This window comes from Fusarium coffeatum (genome assembly GCF_003316985.1).
Source record: "Fusarium coffeatum strain FIESC_28 chromosome Unknown BRIP53273_contig_1, whole genome shotgun sequence".
NCBI classification, from domain to species: domain Eukaryota; kingdom Fungi; phylum Ascomycota; class Sordariomycetes; order Hypocreales; family Nectriaceae; genus Fusarium; species Fusarium coffeatum.
In genome coordinates, this window is record NW_022157800.1 from 39,544 (window position 1) to 61,532 (window position 21,989).

At 49.8% G+C, this 21,989-nt stretch overlaps 8 protein-coding genes across 8 annotated transcripts; 5 read left to right on the top strand and 3 right to left on the bottom strand.

Annotated features, from left to right (window-relative positions):
- Positions 1-259: 259 nt before the first annotated feature.
- Positions 260-2,056, top strand: FIESC28_00013 (uncharacterized protein; the record flags this gene model as incomplete). Its single annotated transcript, XM_031154164.1, has 1 exon — positions 260-2,056. The coding sequence occupies one exon, from the start codon at positions 260-262 to the stop codon at positions 2,054-2,056; it is 1,797 nt and encodes a 598-aa protein (XP_031021741.1).
- Positions 2,057-2,827: 771 nt separating this feature from the next.
- On the top strand, positions 2,828-3,438 carry FIESC28_00014 (uncharacterized protein; the record flags this gene model as incomplete). Its single annotated transcript, XM_031154165.1, has 4 exons — positions 2,828-2,862; positions 2,920-3,077; positions 3,128-3,299; positions 3,354-3,438. The coding sequence occupies 4 exons, from the start codon at positions 2,828-2,830 to the stop codon at positions 3,436-3,438; spliced, it is 450 nt and encodes a 149-aa protein (XP_031021742.1).
- A 236-nt stretch (positions 3,439-3,674) lies between these two features.
- FIESC28_00015 (uncharacterized protein) lies at positions 3,675-5,354 on the bottom strand (the record flags this gene model as incomplete). The annotated part of the gene is made up of 1 exon (XM_031154166.1): positions 3,675-5,354. The coding sequence occupies one exon, from the start codon at positions 5,352-5,354 to the stop codon at positions 3,675-3,677; it is 1,680 nt and encodes a 559-aa protein (XP_031021743.1).
- Positions 5,355-6,962: 1,608 nt separating this feature from the next.
- On the top strand, positions 6,963-11,276 carry FIESC28_00016 (uncharacterized protein; the record flags this gene model as incomplete). The annotated part of the gene is made up of 2 exons (XM_031154167.1): positions 6,963-7,377; positions 7,441-11,276. The coding sequence occupies 2 exons, from the start codon at positions 6,963-6,965 to the stop codon at positions 11,274-11,276; spliced, it is 4,251 nt and encodes a 1,416-aa protein (XP_031021744.1).
- Positions 11,277-11,788: 512 nt separating this feature from the next.
- On the bottom strand, positions 11,789-13,776 carry FIESC28_00017 (uncharacterized protein; the record flags this gene model as incomplete). Its single annotated transcript, XM_031154168.1, has 2 exons — positions 11,789-12,983; positions 13,037-13,776. The coding sequence occupies 2 exons, from the start codon at positions 13,774-13,776 to the stop codon at positions 11,789-11,791; spliced, it is 1,935 nt and encodes a 644-aa protein (XP_031021745.1).
- Positions 13,777-17,120: 3,344 nt separating this feature from the next.
- On the top strand, positions 17,121-18,551 carry FIESC28_00018 (uncharacterized protein; the record flags this gene model as incomplete). Its single annotated transcript, XM_031154169.1, has 1 exon — positions 17,121-18,551. The coding sequence occupies one exon, from the start codon at positions 17,121-17,123 to the stop codon at positions 18,549-18,551; it is 1,431 nt and encodes a 476-aa protein (XP_031021746.1).
- A 1,310-nt stretch (positions 18,552-19,861) lies between these two features.
- Positions 19,862-21,133, top strand: FIESC28_00019 (uncharacterized protein; the record flags this gene model as incomplete). Its single annotated transcript, XM_031154170.1, has 2 exons — positions 19,862-19,945; positions 20,000-21,133. The coding sequence occupies 2 exons, from the start codon at positions 19,862-19,864 to the stop codon at positions 21,131-21,133; spliced, it is 1,218 nt and encodes a 405-aa protein (XP_031021747.1).
- Positions 21,134-21,350: 217 nt separating this feature from the next.
- FIESC28_00020 (uncharacterized protein) lies at positions 21,351-21,944 on the bottom strand (the record flags this gene model as incomplete). Its single annotated transcript, XM_031154171.1, has 1 exon — positions 21,351-21,944. One exon carries the CDS (start codon positions 21,942-21,944, stop codon positions 21,351-21,353), a length of 594 nt encoding a protein of 197 aa, XP_031021748.1.
- Positions 21,945-21,989: the final 45 nt, after the last annotated feature.

Sequence of the window (21,989 nt, forward strand, 5' to 3'; positions counted from 1 at the left end):
GGCTTGTGTGATACCCACGCTGAGGTCCGCCAGTCCGCTAACATTTGTTCATCTACACGTCATTCGCCGATTCAAACAAAGCTCCTTTCTATTAGCTACTCAGAAAAGAAAAGACGAGACCAAACCATCATTTTACTAATCTGTTTGTTTTCACGCGCACAAGTATGCCACTAACATCAATCGCGAAGGTCTCCAGGTTCTGCGAATAGCCGAAGGACACCAACTCGCACTCGTTTCCCACTGATTTCGAGCTGCTATGATGGATCTCGAGAACCTGCCACGAATATTCTTACTCTCTGCTCACCTGAAGCCGGAAGAACTGCACCAACTCGAAGAAGGGATTCCTACATTGACGTACGACATCAATGAGGCTGAGATCGTGGTTGGCAAGATATCGCAACCTAAGCGCGCTGAATTTGAACTAAGAAGAGCAAAGCTTAACCTCCTACCATCGGAACAAGCACAGACTCAATGTGATGAACCTTCGCTCAATGAAGTGGCGGCGGACGCGGACGATGGCCCTGACCCTAAACGGAGGAAGACCACAGAACCTGTCGTCACGGGAAGCGATACAGTCAAAGTTGTCAAGTTGGCGTGGCTCTTGGACTCGTGGGAGAAGGACGAACTACTCCCTATGGACCAGTACTTGATCTACCAGTGCAGCAAAGCACCGGTACGAGAAACAACACTTGTATCTGTACCTGTGCATATGCCCGAATCTGGACTCGAAGCTGTATACGGGCCCCCAGCCGGCTCAACTTCTCCAGAAAACAGCATCTTGGAACGGGCTCTTATTGAACAGAAAGCTCAGTCAGCGAAAACTTCACCACGCAACCGTCATAAACGGCGCCATGATGCCTCGGCGACATTATCACAGACCGCGCCGAGCCTGCTCCACCAAACTACATCGGAACATGATATCGACTTACCTGCGATGCCCGAGTTTTCAAAAACTATCTATTCTTGCCAGCGGCCCACTTACATGAACCCGCCTAACGAAGACTTTGTTAAACTTCTCATTGACATACGCACTATCCGTCAGCTCCGAGAAGACGAAGTAGGAGTAAGAGCTTACTCCACATCCATTGCTTCGGTGGCAGCGTACCCTTATCCTCTCAAGAATCCCCAAGAAGTCGCGCGATTGCCAGGTTGCGGTAATAGAATTGCCGAACTATGGCACCATTGGAAGGAAACAGGAGAGTCGGCGGAAGTACGTGAAGCCGATGCTGACCCCAAGATGTCTGTTCTGAAGGTCTTCTATAACATATGGGGCGTGGGAGCAGTTACTGCCCGCGAGTTCTACCAGAAAGGATGGCGAGATCTGGATGATTTGATAGAGTACGGATGGGCTACTCTTAGTCGCTCACAGCAAATTGGTGTCAAGTATTACAGCGAATTCCTCCTCGGGATTCCTCGAAATGAAGTCACCTCTATCGGCGCTTCCATCTTGAAATACGCTCGCAGGATCGATCCAGGATTTGAAATGGTCATTGTTGGAGGCCACAGACGAGGCAAGCAGCAATCGGGAGATGTGGACGTCGTCTTGAGTCATCGGGACGAGAATATGACACTCCACGTAATATCCAAGATTGTCGTGGCCCTCGAACAGGCTTCTCTGATCACTCATACACTCACGCTATCGACCCACAACAGTGAACGAGGACAACGTCCTTTGTCATGGAAAGGACAGAGCTCCCAGAGCTCGGGGTTTGACACACTCGATAAGGCATTGGTGGTTTGGCAAGATCCGAATCAAGAAGATGCGCCACACAGGCGAATCGACATAATCATCAGTCCATGGAAGACAGTTGGCTGCGCGGTGTTAGGCTGGAGTGGCGGGACGACTTTTCAAAGAGACCTTCGACGATACTGCAAGAATAACAGAGGGTACAAGTTCGACAGCAGTGGGATTCGACGTAGGGATAATGGTGAATGGGTTGATCTTGAAGGGACCTCAGCCGGCGATGTGGCTTCTGATATGGAAACAGCAGAACGGAGGGTTTTTGAAGGCCTTGGTCTGACGTGGCGTTCACCTGAAGAAAGGTGCACTGGCTGAATGATACAAATAAAGAGGCCAAAGTTGTGTTTTGAGAAAAGAGCAGCGCAATCGGATAAAACTCATCCGGTACGTACTATGTTGGGAGTACTGTATTACTACTGACAGCTGAGCTGACATTGACGGGAGTTGTGGATACGAGGATACGAATAGCTTGCGGAGTTGTCTTGTACCTGCATGGGACTGCGGAGTTTTGACAACCACACCATGCAACAACAGCCGACTTACATTATTCAGCACACAACAGATTGCAAAGTACTTTGGCTTCGGAGGATAGTCATACTATCTCTCCGTCGGGACTAGACTACCCTTTCTAGACCTAGAGTTTGTCCGTGGTCCGAAAACTCGCTCTTTACGAATTATGACCATGACAAGTTGGAGATCATGACGACGGATATCGGCTCGTCGGCCAGGGTCGTCGGTCAGGATGAATATGACAAGAAGAGCACTCGGCATACAGAATAGAGCGGGATACAGTAGCATTCATATCCAAGACAATTATTAATTGCCAATTGAACCCTCCGCTTGTGCTTTGGCCATGCAAGAGAACAGTTAGACAGTCGGCGTATTGTTGGTCCAGGTGGAGTTAGCTCGTCGGGGATCCATGGGCCCGCTCCGTTGTTTCAGTGCTCGGCTTTTGATGATCGTGTTGTCCCTGTGCCATTATTTAAGAGCCAGCTAGAGCCAACGACACCTTGACACTATCACTGTATCAACTCGTTCTACTTCACTTCTATCCTCAGTCCCTCCCAGAACTCAACTCCTGTCATCATGTCTCTCGTCCTTGAGCTCCCCGCTGAGTACGGGTAAGGAATAACCACTCCTCACAAGTAACCGATGAAGTCAACTAACTGGTAACTCAGCTACGTTCTCGTTGCTGCTACTTCCACCTTCTTCATCAACACTCTCCACGTTGTCCTTACCAGCAAGGCTCGCAAGCGAAGTGGTCTCAAGTACCCCATCCCCTACGCTTCCAACGAGCTGGCCGAGAAGGATGCCGAGGCCTACAAATTCAACTGCGGTAAGTAGTCGGGTTCTTGTAGTACTTTCGTCCTTGACTAACTTCCATAGCCCAGCGTTCGCACGCCAACTTCACAGAGAACCAGATTTCCTTCTTGGGTGCTCTCTTGATCTCTGGTCTGCGCTACCCTGTTGCCTCTGCTGTCCTCGGTGCTGGCTGGGCCGTTTCTCGTGTCTTCTATGCCATCGGTTACTCTGCCGGCGGTCCCAAGGGACGCATGGGGTAAGTGAACCCTCTCTTTCTACTGAAACAACATTTGTACTGACTTGAATACAGTGGTTCCATTGGCTCTGCCCTTTGCGACGTGTCGCTCAAGTTCATGGCCGCCTACACCTCCGTCATGTATGCTCTGGGCAACTAAATTGTTCAAATGTGCTTAGTCAAAAATTTAATATAATACCAGTTCTCATATCCGTACCGCTAAACTTGATAATTACTCCGTTATTTCCATAACATGCTTTTATATGTGACCATTATACGCCTGCATTTCCGCCAATTGCGACGTCATACTAATTAACTCGTTCAAAATTCATAACTTCAATCGTTATTATCACATCCTGATAGAATATTCAAGTGCTTAATATATGCCCCCCCGGTTCATCGTTTCATTCTTCTCCTTCTCAGCTCTTGGTTCATCGTTTCGTCTTCCTCAGCGGTTTCGACGTGTTGATTTTGGTTTACATTGAAATCGTCGCCCTTCACAGTCTTGGGAAACCGCTCGATTCCGTTATTGCCCAAGAGGTAGTCACCGTAGTACTTCATGGCATTGAAGAGCTCTTCTCCAGTTGGAACAATGTGCTCTTTAGGAAGCAAGAATCCGTAACTACCGGTATCTCGGAGCTTGATCTGGTAGCTGTAGTGAGCTCGCATCTCATGATAAAACCAGTCAACTGCTGAACCACCACCAGACTCGATTCGAGACCAGTATCTGCCGCCACTGTGCTCGCGTGCAGATACCGCACCTTCGCATGCTGACGCTACCGTATAAGTCTCGCCGTTCGATAGGCGTATCGATTTTGCAATACCTGCAGCCAGCTCTTCCAAATTCTCCAGGTTGGGTGGATCGATGGAACAGGTGAACGAATAAGGGTAGAGAATCTGCTGGGAGTATGAATGTAGATCAACTAAACCAACGAATCGGACGTTATTGTTCCAGGTCTGGTTGCGTGCCCAGTCAGCGATCTGGACTGCCTCGACAGCTTGGAAAGGTTTCTCTCCTCCGTAACTCTCGGAGCATGGGTCTCTTTGGACCTGCGAGCCGTCCCACTCATATCCGTAAGCGCGATCAAGATCCAATCCGCGGCAGAATTGAAGGTTGGTTTGTTGCCGTGTTTTGCGCCAGAGCCGGTCCACGTGCCAGGTGTACTCGAATCCATCAGGGTTGGCGACAGGGAGGAAGACAAGGTCGAACTCGTCCAGCAACTTCGTAATCATTCGCTCCTTGCCGTAACTAGTGATGAAGGACCATGCCAGATAGTTGACGGTGCTGGTAGATATCCACTCGCGAGCATGTGAGCCACCCATAACCATGATGGTCTTTCGTCGAGGCGCATCCGGTGCGGTTTGTGGAATTCCTACGCGTAGAGCAGGTATATCACGGCCTTCGTAGGACTTGCCAACGTTGATGTACTTGACGTAAGATGGAAACATAGCCTCAAGCAGTCGCATCCATCGCATTATAACTGGTAGAGATTGGTAGTCCTGGAAAAAGAGGTTGTCTCCGGGCGAAGAAGCAACTTTGACCACCGGTGCAAACATTTTTGGATCGGCATAGCCTGGGCTTCCACCGGTTGGAAGCGAATTATAGACAGCTGAAGCCAAGTCCGGGATCAAGACTGAGTGTGATGTATGTAGCGACTTGGGAAGCAAGCTGAGCAAAGGCCGAACCTCGTCAGCATGCAACCGAATGTCCACATAGTCGTCGGTGAAGGCCCAGACATCGAGAAATAGACGCGCGGCGGCGTCGGCTAGAGCGCCTTCTTCGTGAGAAGTGGTGACATTGAATCGAAGCACGAGCTGCTTAACATATTGTGCGCGCAACTGGTTGGGAATGGGTGGCGGGGTTACATCCTCGGTAGGTTTGCGTCCAAATACGGATTCGATAACTTTGTCGCGAAGTTTGGTAAGATAAGGAAAGACTCGAGTGTTGGACTGGATGTGACTATTGGTATTGTGGGAATCTGAGATATCGCGCTGAGGATTGATACCAACGGCGTTGGCGCTGACGTTGGAGGCCTGCAACAGCAGCAAACTCGCTGTTAGCAATTGCAGCTTCATCTTGAAGATCAGCAGCAAAGACGCAGTTGATGCGGGCGATAGACGCTAATTGACTACAGCATATGATGAAGCGAGAATGACCAACTCTCGGCTGAAGCGCCTGGTTGATGGTCGTATGTATGGAGTAGGTCGTTATGATGTAGCGTGAATATTAGAGATAAAGAAACTGACAAATGAGGGATGGCAAGTCTAATAAACTGGAGAATGCCCCGACTGCACGAAACATCCTTCTCCAGTTGGGCTGACGTGGGTCATGGCTTCCGTTTTTGGCATCCAATGACATTAATTGGGACTGAACTTCAGCCCAGCAGACATAAAAGAATAGTAGTAGTCCCATCTTATTAAGAAGATAAAACAATAAGGGACCCATATCAACGATCTTCAAGAGTTTGACTTTTCTAGATTGTGACGCGCACTGATTCGTAATACAAGAACTTTCCCCTCCAGTTTCCATGGCACCTCAGCAAATAGAAGTATTGGAAACAGGAGCATTATTTACTGCGTGGATCATGAGGCTGTAAACTACCTCTTACAGGATTGTGTACTGTACCCTAAATGGCACAGAAGACTACGAACAGCATGGATGTATCGCTGAAACCCCTTTTTCGCTACCGCTGAGAAAGTTCTTAAAGTTCTCATTGCAAGTTCAAATCTGAGGCTGACAAGAACCTAGCTCGAGGCTCTCCAATTGCATGCAGGTGTGGGATGTACATCCATGCCTTTCCTTCTTCCAATAGCCAGCCCTCCGCCATAGTTAAGCAGAAGACGCAAGACGCCCGTTTCTTTTTATCGTACGTATCCTTTTCTCAGGCTTTTCGCCCATGCTTTTGCAACGTTAATACGGGAGCCTAACGGTTACTGTATCGACAGCATCTTGCAAATTTGTAAAAATGTCTTTGGTGCCTGACATGCAATTTCGGTTCAGCTGTAGTCAATATGGGAACTCGAATGAAGAGGTACATGCAATAATGGATGTTAGATCACCAGCCACATTGATGCTCCCAGGGGCAGGCTAGCGCATGAAAGCCTTTTACAGCGGGACTTCCAGGTCGCCCTTCACTCCAATCCATCCATACGGGCTTTTCTGTGCTCCCTTACCCCTAACCAGCCACGCGCTCAAGAGCCTTAGTAGTGGGCCTGCAACACTGTCGGGTCGACTGTGCATGCCTAGGTTCCATCGTAGTCTGACAGTCCAGCCCGGCCCAGCCTATCCTAGCCTAGACGCTGCGCTACGCTCTGCTCTCTGTGTGCTGCGCTGGACCAATTGAGGCTGCAACGCCAGCCCCTGGCCTGGTGGGAAGCTCGGAAAGCGACTGCTGCTCTACTCCATCAGCACCAGTCTCGACAAAAACGTACCTACCTTACCCATTAACTGCATCAGCAAAGACCCGCGATTCAGCTTTCATACGCGACTTTTGCTCTTGTTCTACTTTCATCATCGAAATCGACGTCTAGAGTTGTCTCAATGAACGCCGCAGCGACTGTGCTCCAGTCTTCTGTTTGGTAGGTCATTAGACACCTGCCACCCTCTATTCCTACACCTCATCGATATCCCCTGGCCCTCACGACAACGCCTGGGCTGGCCGCGTACCATGATCAGTCGCTGCCATGGCTTTCCTTCGCCGCCGAGGCAACAACGCAATGTCTACTGAGAATGATACGCGCCGCCATACATTCTTTGAATCCAGCGCATCCGGCGACATCGGTCCTACGATTCCCTCCCAACCAAGTCAGAATGACGAACAAGGCGCCGGCGAATCTTTTCACCCCCCGCCATCCCACGATTTACCTCGCGACTCGACCACCAGCAGCCGTTTTGAAGATTCTCGTGAGAGCCATAGCGAGAGTCGCCCTGGGAGTCGCCCTGTAGGCCAAACCGAGAACCGCCCTGATACCCCTCCCATACAAGATGAAAACAGCAAGCACCATCGGTTTTCCGTCTTACGCTTTCGAAATGCGAGTGATTCGCAGTTATCCCTTCGAGCCAAACAGCAGTCCGAAAAAACTCCCCCAGTACCCCGACGTAAATCACCCTATGTTCCCCTTTCGTGGTCAAGAACATAGCAGCTAACTAGTGTCGATCCAGCCCCCGAAATCATTACTACCGCTCCTACAAATGAACTCAACAAGGGACCAAAGAAGAAGACATCCAGGATAAGCTTGGCAGCCAGATTTCGACGCTCGACAGATATACCCCGTGACGGCAACCATTCAAACGATAATTTCGACCGGCAGAAAACACTTCGGAAATCCTTTACTGATGACAGGCGACGTCCGCTTGCTACTCTGGACGAACCAGAATCACCACGGCCATCTACAACAGCCACTACGAGTAGTCCCAATGGAGCTATTCTAACACCCCCAAATCGACCGTCCGAGTCATCAAGGTCTGATGCGAGCTCCAATGATCGCATGTCTCACCAGAGTTCGTCTTACCAAAGCCCAGAGACGACACCCAAGAAATCGGGCCCATTTTTCAGATTACGGAGACACAAGAAGGCGCCAGAACCTCTGTTCCCATTTGCACATTTGCAACAACAAGGGAAAGCACCGCCTGGTGTCTCCTCTGCTTCTTCACTTGGTATCTCAGCTACTCCTCGACCAGCCTCGGCCCAAAGTCACAGAACAGCTGGTGGGAGCACCACAAAAGGTACAGACTTACAAACAGGTCAATCGCCTGCTACAACTTTAGTTGCTCCCGGCGGTACCCAATCGGGCCATTCCTCGCCAACTAGAGGTAATCTGTTACGAGGAAGGTCCTCTACTATGAGTTCAATGGGCCGAGACTCCAATGATGATCACCTTCTCCCACCGACGACCCGGACATCGTCTTCGACTGGCCGTAAAAGCTTTGGTGATTTGTTTGGACTGAGTCGTCTAAGGCAAAACTCTGAGCTCAGTCGTCAGGGCACGTTAACTCCCACTACGCCTGCTTCTATCGGATCCAAAAACAACTCACTTCAGCTCGCCAGAGATTCTTTTGTCCTTCCTGAACGCAATGGAGACGAGTCGCCTGCCAAATACCTTACCCGAGTCGAAGACGTTGCAAGTCGGGGTATTATTGCTGCTACTCTGTCAAAAAGTGCTGACCCATTCATGATAGCTGTCCTTCGGAGCTATATGCGCAGCTTCGGCTTCTTTGGGGACCCTATGGATATGGCAATCCGCAAGCTGCTGATGGAGGCTGAGTTACCCAAGGAGACCCAGCAGATTGATCGCTGTCTGCAGGCATTTGCAAATCGCTACCACGAGTGCAACCCGGGCATTTACTCGTCGCCCGACCAGGCTTATTTCATTGCATTTTCGTTACTCATTTTGCACACTGATGTTTTCAACAAGAACAACAAACACAAGATGCAGAAATCTGATTACTTGAAAAACACAAACGGCGAGGGCATTTTTGACGACATTCTGGAATGTTTTTATGACAACATCACTTATACCCCTTTTATTCATGTTGAGGACGATTTAGAACCAGGCGCTGATCGCTATGCTTCACACAAGTCACGACGGAAGCCTTTACTCGCATCCGCAGTCAACGACCCCGCAAAACGGGCTATGAAGGAGCCCATTGATCCCTATACCTTGATCCTCGATGGAAGTTTGGACGCGCTGAGACCCAACTTGAAAGAGGCAATGGAATTGGATGATCACTATAACTACCTAGGCACCGCACCCAGCTTGAACCTGAAGGATTTGCAAAAGACGTTCTTTAAGACGGGCGTCCTGCAGATTGTGTCAGCTCGATCTCGGCCAGATGCTTTCATGACGGAACAGACAGCCAGTAACCCTGCTGAAGCGCACCCTGGAATCGTCGATATCAAGGTTACAAAGGTCGGGTTGCTCTGGCGGAAGGACGCAAAGAAACGAAAGGCACGATCTCCTTGGCAGGAGTGGGGAGCTATTCTTACAGGGGCGCAGCTTTACTTCTTCCGAAACACGGGCTGGGTTAAGTCACTAATGCATCAGTACGATAATCATATCAAGGCAGGGAATGATGGTGTACCGTTGATTTTCAACCCCCCACTCCAAGAGTTCAAACCAGACGGCCTTATGTCTACTTATGCTGCGGTCGCTCTTCACGATGCGGCGTACAAAAAGCACAAGAATGCTTTCGTATACGTGCGTCAGGGTGGCCTAGAAGAAGTACTGCTGGCGGATAACGAAGAGGAGATGAACGACTGGCTTGCCAAACTCAATTATGCTGCCGCCTTCCGAACTACAGGCGTTAAGATGCGCGGTGTTGTAGGCGGTAATTATGATGGGCAAGGCCGTCGTGGCCTTCGCAGACTTGATAGCGCCGATGCTGCCACGCTTATTCAGACACCAACAGGCCCTGTATCCATTGCTCGAAGTCGTATAGATCACAAGATGGCCGAAGACATCTCGGCTGCTAGGCGAGACGTTATGAGGCAGAAAATTGAAGAAGCCGAGGAAAGTGTACAGGACATCCAAAAGCAGCTCGAGGACCAGCTCAGAAACGCACGGCATCTCCAAATTTTGGCACCAATTCAGCCCAGAACAAGGGAACAGCTCTTGGCCGCCGGTGCGCGAATGTCGGCACAGATCAAGTGGACTCGTCAAGACATGTGGAAATCAAAATGTCATCGCGATATCTTGATACAGGACCTCGAGGAAGAATACCCATCTGAAACATTCACTCCCACAAAACAGACGTCTAACCGACTTTCACAAAGAACTGGGTCACCAACTCCACGCGCCAATATGGGACGCAGGGGGTCTAGATCAACTCATCATTCGGGAACCGACGGCGATCCAAGAACACCTACAGAGCCTCAAGTCGTTCACCTACCCAACTCCACTGAGGTCAACGAGGACGTCGATTCTCCTTTGGACCAAGTCTTCACTACACCTCCCCAGAGCGCAACAAAGCGCCGGCACAGCTCACGCGACCTTTCCTTCGCTAGACCTGACGCTGCCAGTACGAGGCACGGATCCATATCAAGCATAGCACAGTCCCCTATTACCTCAGTGCAGCAGAATCCATTGGCGAAGCCTCTTTCACAAGATGAAAACTCCAAGTCACCACAGCGCCCTGAGGATGACAAAAGCCATGACCCTGATGCTGAAGAACAAGACTTCCTGGAACAGACAGGTCTGCTTGAACAACGGCCTAGCCGTGATCCTACGGACAAAGCAACTGTCTCAACAGGTGCGGATCCCGCTGCCGAGTCTGGTACATCCGTAGACAAGCTTGACAGAAGCAAGATTCGCCGCAGCCTTCAACGAACCCTCCGAGAAGGCGCTGGACATCTCTCTCACCATCGTGGTAGTCGCAAAGGCAAAGAAGTAGCTGGCTCAGGAGAGGAATCGGCACAAGATCATCAGCTTGCAAGAGGCACAGGAAGTTTTGTGGTTCATGGAAAGAAGGCATCGGTCATCAACTTTGGTGATGGACTGCAGAACATGACCCACGATGAAAAGATTCGCGCTCGAAAGTCCTCGCAGCAGTACGATATGCCACTATCGCCCATGCCGAGCGGCCCAGAGGATGATGATTTCCATTCTGCTATTGGTGTACCTCTTGAAAGTGAGGAAACGAGCGGGCAAACGAGTGAGCGCAGAGAATCTATCGCAAGCGCAAGCACTGCAACCGCTCGAAGCTTTCGTGAGCTACATAGAAAATACTCGACTGCGCAGGCGACTAGAAGTACGTCCGCTGGCGGCAGATTGACAATACCTTCTGATACGGAGAGTGAGGTTGCAGTCAGCTTCTCAGATGGGCGCCGAAGCCCTTTGCCTCCTATGGAGACAGAGACAGATGAGGAGACAGATGATGCCGGTGTTAAAAGAGGTCGAAGCAGCACGAAAGACGAGCTTGAAAGGCGAGACTCGGATTCTGAGTCGGTTCAAGACGTTGAGCAGCTTCCAAGCCGCCCTGTACAGCCTGTCAACGCATGAGCCTGGCATGAGATGGAAGGCTTCCAAATAACGCGTTCTCTGTATATAGCAATTTTTTCTTATGGTCATTCTGTAAATGGGCTTTGCTGGCTGAGATGGTCATATCTCATGTCTTCGTTTTAACTGTGAGTTTCAAGCAAAGTTGGGAGGTTGGTGTTGATGGCTCATGCGATGTGCCGGCCACAATGGCATATGTACTTAGATATCCTCATATTGGCCCCGGGCCTTTGTTCATTTGTGTTTTCTTGATTTTGACTTGGCAGGGCATTTAAAAGTAAGCGTTAGAATTATATATGAGTGGTTCACTTTACCTTTCACATCTAATTAGCTGGACTCAACGATACAGCATGAATCAATACGACAGTGGGCAAAGTCTGCCGAGTTTTGAGGTATCTGGAAATTTATACCTATTTGTATTTGAAAACAATTACAAGACACATGGAGATTTTAAGACTGAAACATGGCGGGTGGTGATCTGGATTGCATATAGTATGGACGCTATCCCCTACTGCCTATTTCTTGCCCTTCTTCTTCTTCTTAGATGGCGGGGGTGCCTTCTCTACCTTAACACCTCCTCCACCTACGAGGTCCAGAGTCTCTTCCTCCTTCACCATGCCACCTTGCGTAGACTCTCCGGCCTTCTTCTTCCCCTTCTTGCCCTTGGGGCGGTACGAACTTCGGTCGCGCAATGGCAACCAGCGCTCGGGGTCGGGTCTGGTACCCTCGACGTAGTTCTTGGGCAGACGGATCTTTCTACGTCTCTTACGCGTCTTGTCATCGGTTCCCGAGGGTGCTGATCGCTTTAGAGTCGAGGATCCGACCTTGCTGGCAGGGGCGGCTACGCCTGCGCTGAGCAGTGACGCAACATCGATACCTTCGACAAGCGAATCGACAGGAGGGAGGTTCTGTAGGTGTTGCTCGATGCTAGAAGGGTTGGAAGTAGCAAATGCTGCAACGAGACCAGCCTTGGCAATATCTGAGCCTTTTTGCTCGTCGCAAAGCTTTTGAAATGACCTGCCCGCGAGGTGCAAGTCTTTGGCGTTGGATGACTTCATCAGCTCGATGCCAGCCTCTTCTAGAAGGGAGCTGGCCGGGCTGGCCTGTCGGGATTGCCAGTATGTCGCTGCCTTGACAAGCTCTGCCTTTGCCGATGACTCTCGTCCTTGTACCCGTAGAAGAGTCACAGTCAGTGCGACTAGACCGGGACTAAAACGAGCGTCCAGAGGTCCCTGGGCTTCAGCCTTCTCAAGGCGCTGGAGGAATGACTCAAGGATTGACAACGCTGAACCGATGTGTCCACCATTAAGTTGTATTTGCACGATGGTCAAGGCAAGGCCAACGTCATGTGGTCTCTTCTGAGCCAGTGCTTGAAGACTTTTCAGAAGCTGGTTCCCTGTAGTCCCTTGCGAGCTTGCGGCGGCGTTGAGGACAGACAGAATGCTGATGTCGGTAGAGGTCGTCGGGTGCTGTGCCTGAGCAAGAAGAGCGTCTGTACGGCGCTTGACTCCAGCACCTTTCAAAGCTTGCAGGTCGACGGTAAGCCTGTTCCGTCGCAGGATATCAGACTGATGCTGGAAGAGCTTTGCGTCCTTCTCCTTATCTGTCAGGGTAGAAAATCTTCGCTCAACAAGATAGGGGTTCTCAGACTTGGGTTCCAAAGCTACTAAGTTGTTACCAAGAATGAGTGCCAGGTCGGGATCTTCCTCTCTGTTGTGCAGCTGTTAGCTTTAGACCTGTAGCGATGTAGCTACGAAACATACTTTGTGCTGTTTAATGAGTTGTAGAGATCAAGTGCCTCCTTAAGTTTTCCCAGCTTGGCAAAGACGTATGCCTGCTGTGCCAGGATAGGTCGCATCTCCGCTTGCTTGTCCTCTTCGGTAAGGTCATCGGAGGCATCACACAGTCTGCTAGCCCGCTGCAACAAGTCGGCAGCAGTTTCGAGGGATCCGTTGGCAATGTGCGCGCAAGCAGCGTTGTAGCACAATTCAAATCCATCAGAGTCCTGAACCACGACCTTGTCAGTAACCGAGTATCCTAGCCAGCTAGACTGGGCAAAAGCGGCTCTAAGGTTGATGCTAATGTCGTTCTCCTCATCGGCGGGGTCGGTATCAAGGAGTCGGCTGTAGATGTTGCAGGCCTCGTCAAAGCGCTCGGCACGATACGCAACCTGTGCGGCAGCATGCTGCAAGGCCCTGTTCTTTTCTAAACCTACAGACCGTAGGACTGCAGTGGCCTCATCGAGCTTTCCCGTTTTATAAAGCGCATACGCATGTTCGAGTGCAGTGCTTGACGAAAGAGTAGGGGGAGCGTCCAAGATGGCGCGCAGAGCGTCGTCGAAGCGATCAAGCTTTAGTAGTGCGATGATTCGAGTATGCTGGCTATCGAGATCGTTTTTGTTTGCCTTGATTGCGGCGTTGGCGGCCCTGAGGACCTCCTCGTGATCTTCGATGGAGGACTGGCGCAACAAGGCGCTCAGGGCGGCGGCAGGATCTTGAGGCATGATGGCGATGTTGTATTAATTAGAAGAGCACATTCATGCCTGATCTGTAGCTAGGTCGGGGCAAGCCCAGGTTTATCGATGACGATCGTCGCTTTCTGTCGTCGGCGTCGTTGAGGATTAAGACTTGATGGGATGACCTGTCGTGTGTCTTGTTCGGTCGTGGTGATGCTGGCGGGGCATTTTTGGACAGCGGGGCACAGCAATTCATCCAATTCAAAGCTGTCCATTCTGTGGCTCAAGATCCCGGCCCACTTTAATAAGTAACTTACCACCTACTGACTGCTACTGCTTAACGCAATATCCATATCAGAGAACTATTTAACTCTTAACTCTTAGAATAATCTGATAGATTGAACAGTCAGAAGTCCAGCTCTTGACTAACTACTTAGGCAGGTACCTAACCATAAATAAACCCCGACTACTGCTTTTGTAAAAGATATAATAAAGTATGCTTTCGGGTATTTAATCAGAGATACAGAAACTCAATTCGAGCAACCTCCAACCATTATAATTCATATTTCTTTGTCGTTCAAAACTTCGAACGACTCATTATTTAAGCCATACTTTTAAACACCTGTGGTACTGGAAACCCACGACTCATCACCCGTCAGCTATGATCGTTTGAAAGGATTCCACCACTTCTTCCGAGCCTGTGTCTCTTCGTTCTGGTATGAGTAGTAATGCGGATATGCAGCCATATTCTCATATGTATCGTTTGGTCTTTGTTTTGATAGACGCCGTCTGATTTCACCAAGCTTGGTGGAATCCGACTGTATGGTAACTATTGAGACTCGGTTATGAGGTATTGACTTGTCTGTTGAGTGCCGGCTTCTAGAGCTTCGCTGGCGATGACGGTCGACAGCGGAGTGTCCTCGACGACTCGTATGTTTCTTCCTCTCTGACCGTCTCTCGGATTTATTCCCAGCTTTATGGTCATGTCGATGAGATCTCTGTCGTCCCCTGCTCACAACACTACTTTGTGAGCGTGAAGCTACTCTGCTTGACAAATCATTTATGGTGCGGATTGCATCCAGACTTGAGCCATTTGAAAGTGCTAGGAGAGACTCATAGTTGAGCGGCTGCCCCTTGCCATCGCTAGATGAGCAGACGACATTGGACAGGGCTGTAGTAAGCCTTCTGACGATGCGTCTGAGGGCCGATCGTGCAGGAGCTAGGGTACACTTTAGATTCATGATACATGCAACAGTTATATGCGAAGTGCAACGCGGAAATAAAGACTCACCATCGCCCTTCTCAAAGCGAGAGCCATCTTTTGAAAGCCGTGAAGCATATGCTTTACGGATTCGTGATCGGTCAGATCGAAGTGAAGCGCTTAACGCTGATTGTGTATCACTCAACGGTCCTGCATCGTGCTTGCGGGAACCCTTTAAGAGTGATAAACATTTGGTATAAGTGTCTAGCAGCGAAGTGACTGCATTTCCGAAATTGCCCATATTTTATTAGAAATTGAGCGATATCGCAAATGCAAAGGCGCAGCTCGAGCAGGACCGAAATTACTGACTGTCAGATTACGGATAGAACTGAACTGGTCAGTTCAACTGACCTATTGTGCCTTTCCAGTTCTTAGCACGTGGGTGAAGGCAAAATGGCCAGGCGCTAACTTGCGGCTGTTACGTACAGTACAGCCAAGATCTGATCACCCAGTAAAAATGCAAGTCAAATCACGGTTGCAATATCAGACACAGAAATTGCGCAACAAAGTCACCCATCCCATGGATGCTCATGCTCATGCACAAGAAACGGTGATTGACTTCTGCTTATCAGCTGCAGCAAACCAACGGGCAACTCGCCTGCTTGCTCAATATGCAGCCCAATGAGCCCATCAACAATGGCGCTGATAAGGCGTGCCTATGGTAGTACATATCTGGAACATCAGCATCAGCAGAGGCCTCTCGACCGCATCTTGGGTACAGTTCATGCTGTATCATCTGCACAGATACTGTACTGATATACCCTCAGGGCTCAAGGACAAGAATAAACCTCCCCGCACCCACCTTCATGACTCTCTCCGGTCCCGGCGGGCCCTGTTCCGTAGCGTCGCGGGCCCTGAGGGACGGAAGGGTAAACCCGTCATTGGTTTATCATCTGTCAATGGCAGGCTTGGCGTCCTTGAGTGTGTGGGGGTGGACCAGCCAGAGACCATCTGCTAATCAGACAGTAGGTACTCTGTATCCGTACCTAGGCCGGTTATTGTCCCCTGCCCTGCACTCACTCAATCACTCAATCAACAGTGCATGCATTTGCCCAGGGCTGGGCTGGGCTGGGCTGCCCGTTCAGTTGATACAGTACCTATCTGCTGCGCCCGTTGCGAATCGCGTGGCTGCCCCCAATCTTCTGACAATGATTGCCAGTCCCTTGAGGCGTCAGGGACCAAAAGATTCGAGGACCAATAATACACAAACAAGATGTGTCCGGCACCTAGGTATATTCAGTTATCAATCAGAGATGCGTTTGAAAACGGCCAGAACCACCACACCGGTCGATATTGATACAGCATCTAGCGCCAGGATGGATCCTTTGAAGATTACAGTACACCATCCTACGGTCTAGTAATGGCCCTGCCTGGACTCTGTCCAGGTATCCGTACCTTCTCACCGCGATGGATCTTTCCCTCCACCCGCGGGCTTTGTTTGCTTTTATCCTTCTCGGTGTTACTGATTGTATGCGACTACGTACCAGGCGGCACCGTTGGCTGTACGGATACCGCGTGGGATAACGGACATGTTCAGTACGTACATACTGATACTAGGTGTCCCCCCACCCTGGCTGCTTGGTTGCCGGCTTTGCTCTGTGGTGCCAGGACCATCTGCGGGTCTCAACGTGGGAGTTGTGATGCCATCAGCCGGCCTGCGGGCGCAGTCGGTCTGAGATTTCGTGGGCGAGTTGGGAGAGACAAGAGTCAGGTCAAGACGCAAAGGCGGGTGATAACGTTGCGAATGCGGATCCTGGACAATAGATCGCTCACATCAGGTACAGTTAGCAGAACCGTACGGATACCCAAGGTACGGTTGGATACCTTATTTCGCTGCTTTCGTCGTCTTTATCACCCTGTTGACCAGGTACGTGAAAGTACCTACAGCACAATTGGTCCGGATCATACAATTCAATACTATTATCCCTGGAGCTCAAATCTCGACATTGATCGCCCTGCTTCTCTTTATCATTGAAGCCGCCCGCCTTTTTTCCTTTCCTTCTGGTTTATCTTTTTTCATATTCCTGCTCCTTTGACTACCTTATTTGGCTCCTGCTGCCACCGACCTTTCCATGGACAACTCATCTCAAACTCGATCTCGTTCTTCTATTCCCTGGTTTGACGAAACTTAATGTCACCTTCTCCCTCTCCCTCTCGTTCACCTCCACCGGCCTCGACGCCGCAGGCCGATGAGTCTCAGCTTCCCAAGGGACAATGTCGCTACATTCTCATGATACCTGAACTTAAAGGTCAGCGGTGCGGCTGCATGGGGTTTGATCATAACAAATCCCTGCCTGGTGCTACCTGTAATTGTGGCCATTTATCATGCTATCACATTGCCACTGCCGATGCGCCAACACCCAACACCAACAAGTCAGAGATCGACATAGTCAAGCAACAAGTTCAAACCTTGGAGGAAAGATTACATCGAGACGACCGTAATCGAATTTCTCACATCATCACCCGCATCAGCGCATTGGAGGAGTCGGTGGAAAAGAACAAAGAAGAAACAGACATCGAACTCAAGAGCTCATATCGCAATGCAGCCTCCGCATGGGCGCTTGTTGCACAATTACAGCAACAAATGAAGAGCATGGAACAAGTCATGAAGTCCCAGGTTGAACAGATGGCAAGGACAACAAGAGAGATGGAAGACCTGCGTAACCGTCAACTAGAGCTGCTAGACAGCGATGAAGTTTTGGAGGAACGCATTGAAAAGTTGGAAAGCGTCGAGCCTGTACTATCGCCGTCTCAAGATTCTGGCCCGTTTGATGCGCTTTCCGGCATTATACGCCCGTCGCCCACAACTACCATGACCTCACAGAAGACATTGGACTCATCACACGGCCTTTCAGGTACACAATCTGCAGTCGCCGAACCTTCAAGGTCGTGGACTGTACACGTATCTCTGATGCCTTCCAAGGACACCCCGTTTCCATTTGAGAAGGATACAACCTCATATAAAAGGTGTCTCTCCCGTGGACTCCACCGTATGCTGGCGGTCGAGGGCGACGACGTTCAATCATTCACGAATGCTGTATCACAAGCTTTTGAACCCTTGCTCAAAGGAAGACCATGGGTGCCCCTCCAAGCAAAACTTTGTGACGCTGAACGTCTGCAAGGGTTGCCCATGCTGCGGCCTTTAGATCCTAGGCTCCTTCAAGGCCGATATGACCAGGCTTTTCTCAAACAACACTGTGCCGTACTGGATGCTGGAGGCAAAATCGACTCTCTGTATATCGCAATGGAACACGACTCCCTATCATGGAATTTTCTCAGACGGTCACCTGTCTATCTCCAAGGGTTAGAAGCAGCCTGGACATATGACAGCGTGCTCGACAAAAAGGACGAACCAGATATTTTGAGGGACCACAAAGGCGAAGAAGGAGACGAATCACCACCTGCTGGCAACATTGTTGGAGCTTTGACAAGTCTCAAGCGTGGCATGTCCGATATTACGTGCCCATCACTCGATGACACCGAACTGCCAATGGTTAAAATGCCACGAACATGCAAAACTTCACCGTTGGAGATACGACGGGGAGTAGAAACTGCACGATAGAAGAAGTATCTGGACAAAACTTGATGAAAGCGATTTCTTTTTTTAGGGGGCATAAAATGGGCGTTATTCTTTTAACTGGGAGAGTTATTGATACCTCGGGCATAGCACTGGCCCATTCTTGTCAAAAGAACGCGCCTGCTTTACTGGTCTGCTTTGGAATAGAAGGATAGGATTAGAAGATAGAGAAAGACACGTTTTACGCTCAGATTTCGTTACATTATTGTTATATGAGAGTGTTATGATGTTGATGACACTATGAGAATGTGAAGCCTGGGCTTATGTTTCGTTGAAGGTTACATATACTAAAAATGAATACAGATAAAGAAACATTATCTCAAGCCCCGTGTAACACTTTACTGGACACAAAAATAAGCAGGTCCCTGGCCTTGTATGATTGTACAACATCATCTGTATAGACCTTACTTATATTCATGGAGATATAGCGAAACCACTACGAGATCTTGTGTAGCCATGACTGGTAGAAAGCGCCAGCCGAACACCCTTTGCGATCGATTTTAATCCACATGGGAAAGAACCCGCAAAACTGTGTTCGATACTGGTGAAATGCTCTGTGTATAGATGGACGCTGGAAGCTTCTCGGCCGTGACAGGATCAGCGTAGTAGACTCTTGCAACAGAGCTTATTTCAGCACGAATTCAATTTTCGGCGCACTGGCAGCATGAAAGTTGAAACAATAGTAACTTCAAGGAACTCAAAGTGTAAATCTGCTCGTCCCAAAAGATTCAGGGTAAGTTATCTTGGTGATTTAGATATTCTTGCATATAGACCCTGAAAATAGGTGTTGCCGTTTTGGGAAAGTGCCCGCCTAGAAGCTGAGGGTTCTAGTGCATCTTATGTTCCTCTGAATCACTGCTGGCCATCGACAGATGAAAAGTAAGATATTCATCTGTGAATTTAATACTCACTACTAGTAATGGGATAATAAGAGTTTCATCGCTTGATGATTCAATCTAGCCTGGCTACTTCCAAGACAGATACTTGGTATATATACTAAATCATATAAAGTCTGCCACTTCACTTGCACCGTCAGGATATGCAGATCTAGCGGCGGAGCAGCCGGCCACTTAACCTCCGGTCAGTCGAGCCCATGCAGCGCTAGAGATAGAGAGCATCAACCGCAAACCGACTTTCACTCTTCCTTTCAACGTTTCTCCCTCCGCCATCAGCTCACCGATATCATTGCGCTACGAACTCTTGCACTTGAACATTCCTCTACTCAACATAGTACAACACTTCAGTCAGCACATCGGCTACTAGCACTTATCTACGGCCCCGACTCTTCGCCGACTATGGATCTCGACATTGAAATGGACGACGCCGTCGAGACGGTTCACGACGTACCCGTTGCCGATCTCGGTCGCGACGATATTCTCGTAAGGCATACACTTAAACTGTCCGATCGCGACCCGAATTGACCTCCTTTTCAGCAGCCCGACGAGCCTGAGGAGCCTGGCGAGGTGGCTGAGGATGAGCCTGCGACCGACGAATCCAAGACTCTCATGCCTACCAAAATTCACATCAAGGGCGTCGATTCTCTACACACATCTGATATCAAGGCCTACGTCAAGTCTCACTTTGGCGACGTTGACCGAGTCGAATGGATCGATGATTCTTCTGCCAACCTGCTTTTCCCATCCGAACCTACAGCCCGCGATGCCATTGTTGCTCTAAGCTCTGTTCCAGTAGCAGATGCTACAGCGCTAGCTATAGGAGAAACACTACCCGCGAAGCCCTTCGAAGCAAGGCCTGAAATCTCCCTCCAGGTGCGCTTTGCTGTCTTGAGCGACAGGAAAGAGGCAGGCGCTGCCCTGCGGAGTCGCTACTACCTCCTGCATCCTGAGCACGACCCTGAAGAGCGACGACGAAAGAACCAGGACAATCGGTCTCGATACAGGGAACGCGATGGGGGATACCGTGGGGATGGTGGCCGACGACGACGCGCTTCAGATGACGATGTCGAGACATATGAGGCCAGCATGTACGACGATGCGCCCCGTCCAGCACGAAGAAGACGTGACTCCGATATCGAGGAACGACCACGTTCATATGCTCGCGAAAACCAAGGCAAGGAGCTCTTCTCTGGACGAAGGTCACAACGTGACCGATCAGCATCCCCTAGGCGCGACGGTGACGGCGATGACTTGATGGGCGACCGTGCAAGCTCATCCGGAAACAGAGTGAGGGCTCGCGATCTCAGGGATCGCATATCAGGTGGAAACAATTCCAAGGAGCTTTTCCCTACCAAGAAGTCCATCAAGCAATTCGGCGGAGGAAACCTGGATACCCTAGAGCGAGCTATAGGATCAGCTCGACTTAAGGATGAGGACCGCCCCAAGGTTGTAAACGTGCCTAACGCGCGAGGAGACGGCAACTCATTCAACATCCGTGGCATGGCGAATCAGCAAGGAAACGGTGAAGGATTTGCGATCAAGGGCGCCGCAGGAGCCAATGCGCGGGAGCTGTTCCCTACAAAATTGGGTGGAAACAACGCTGGCAAGGAATTGTTTGGAGAGGGAGGAAGATCGAAGACACGCCAGAAGGCCGAGGATCTCTTTTCCTGATCCAGAGATGATTTCGAGTATAGTATACTACAGAAACCTCACAGGCTGGGCCAAGCATTCACCAGTAGTGAGTTTGGGTGCATGGTGAATCGAAATAGTTTGAACGACACCACGGCGCAATAAAACAAAACACATCAAGGGAAAGCAGGAATATCCTAAATTAAACAACATATTAAGGCGTTTTCATATAATAGACTGGATCGTTCGTATCATGAGCTTACCACCACTTCTCTAACATAACTCTCTCCTTATCCATCCCGCCGTCTTTTGTTAAACCTTCCACGATCTCATCTGTCATCATCGCCGGTCCACATACGTATACAACAGTGTCTTTCTCTTGCCCGTCGATGGCCTCTCTCACATCCTGAATCGTGAACCTTCTTTTCAACACGTCGAATCCAGTCTTGTCTTCACGTTCTTCATATCCTCCAGTATTAAATACCTTCAGATCACCACTGAGTTTCTTCTCTTCAAACCACGTTGTAATCCTCTCCAAGAAAAGAATACCTGACAATCCCTGCGAAGGTGTCTTCGTAGAGTAAAGGACCCTCACATCAAGTTCGTAGCCCTCTTCTGCTATATGTCCCAACATGCTGGCAAAAGGGTTAATGCCTACACCTCCTGCTACAAACACCACGCGGCGTATCTCATCGAGAGGTATTTCCGATGGAGGGAAGATAAAACTGCCTCCCACGCGTACCTGCAGTTTGGATCCCAGGATCTCAGATGGCGGTTGCCAGAGCCATGCTGCAGGAGGATTGGCAGGAGATTCTTGAACTGCCAATTCGAGGTATGGATTCTCGGGTTCCATTGCTGCCTTTGGAGAGGATGTAATGGTGAAGCCGCCTGGTTTTGG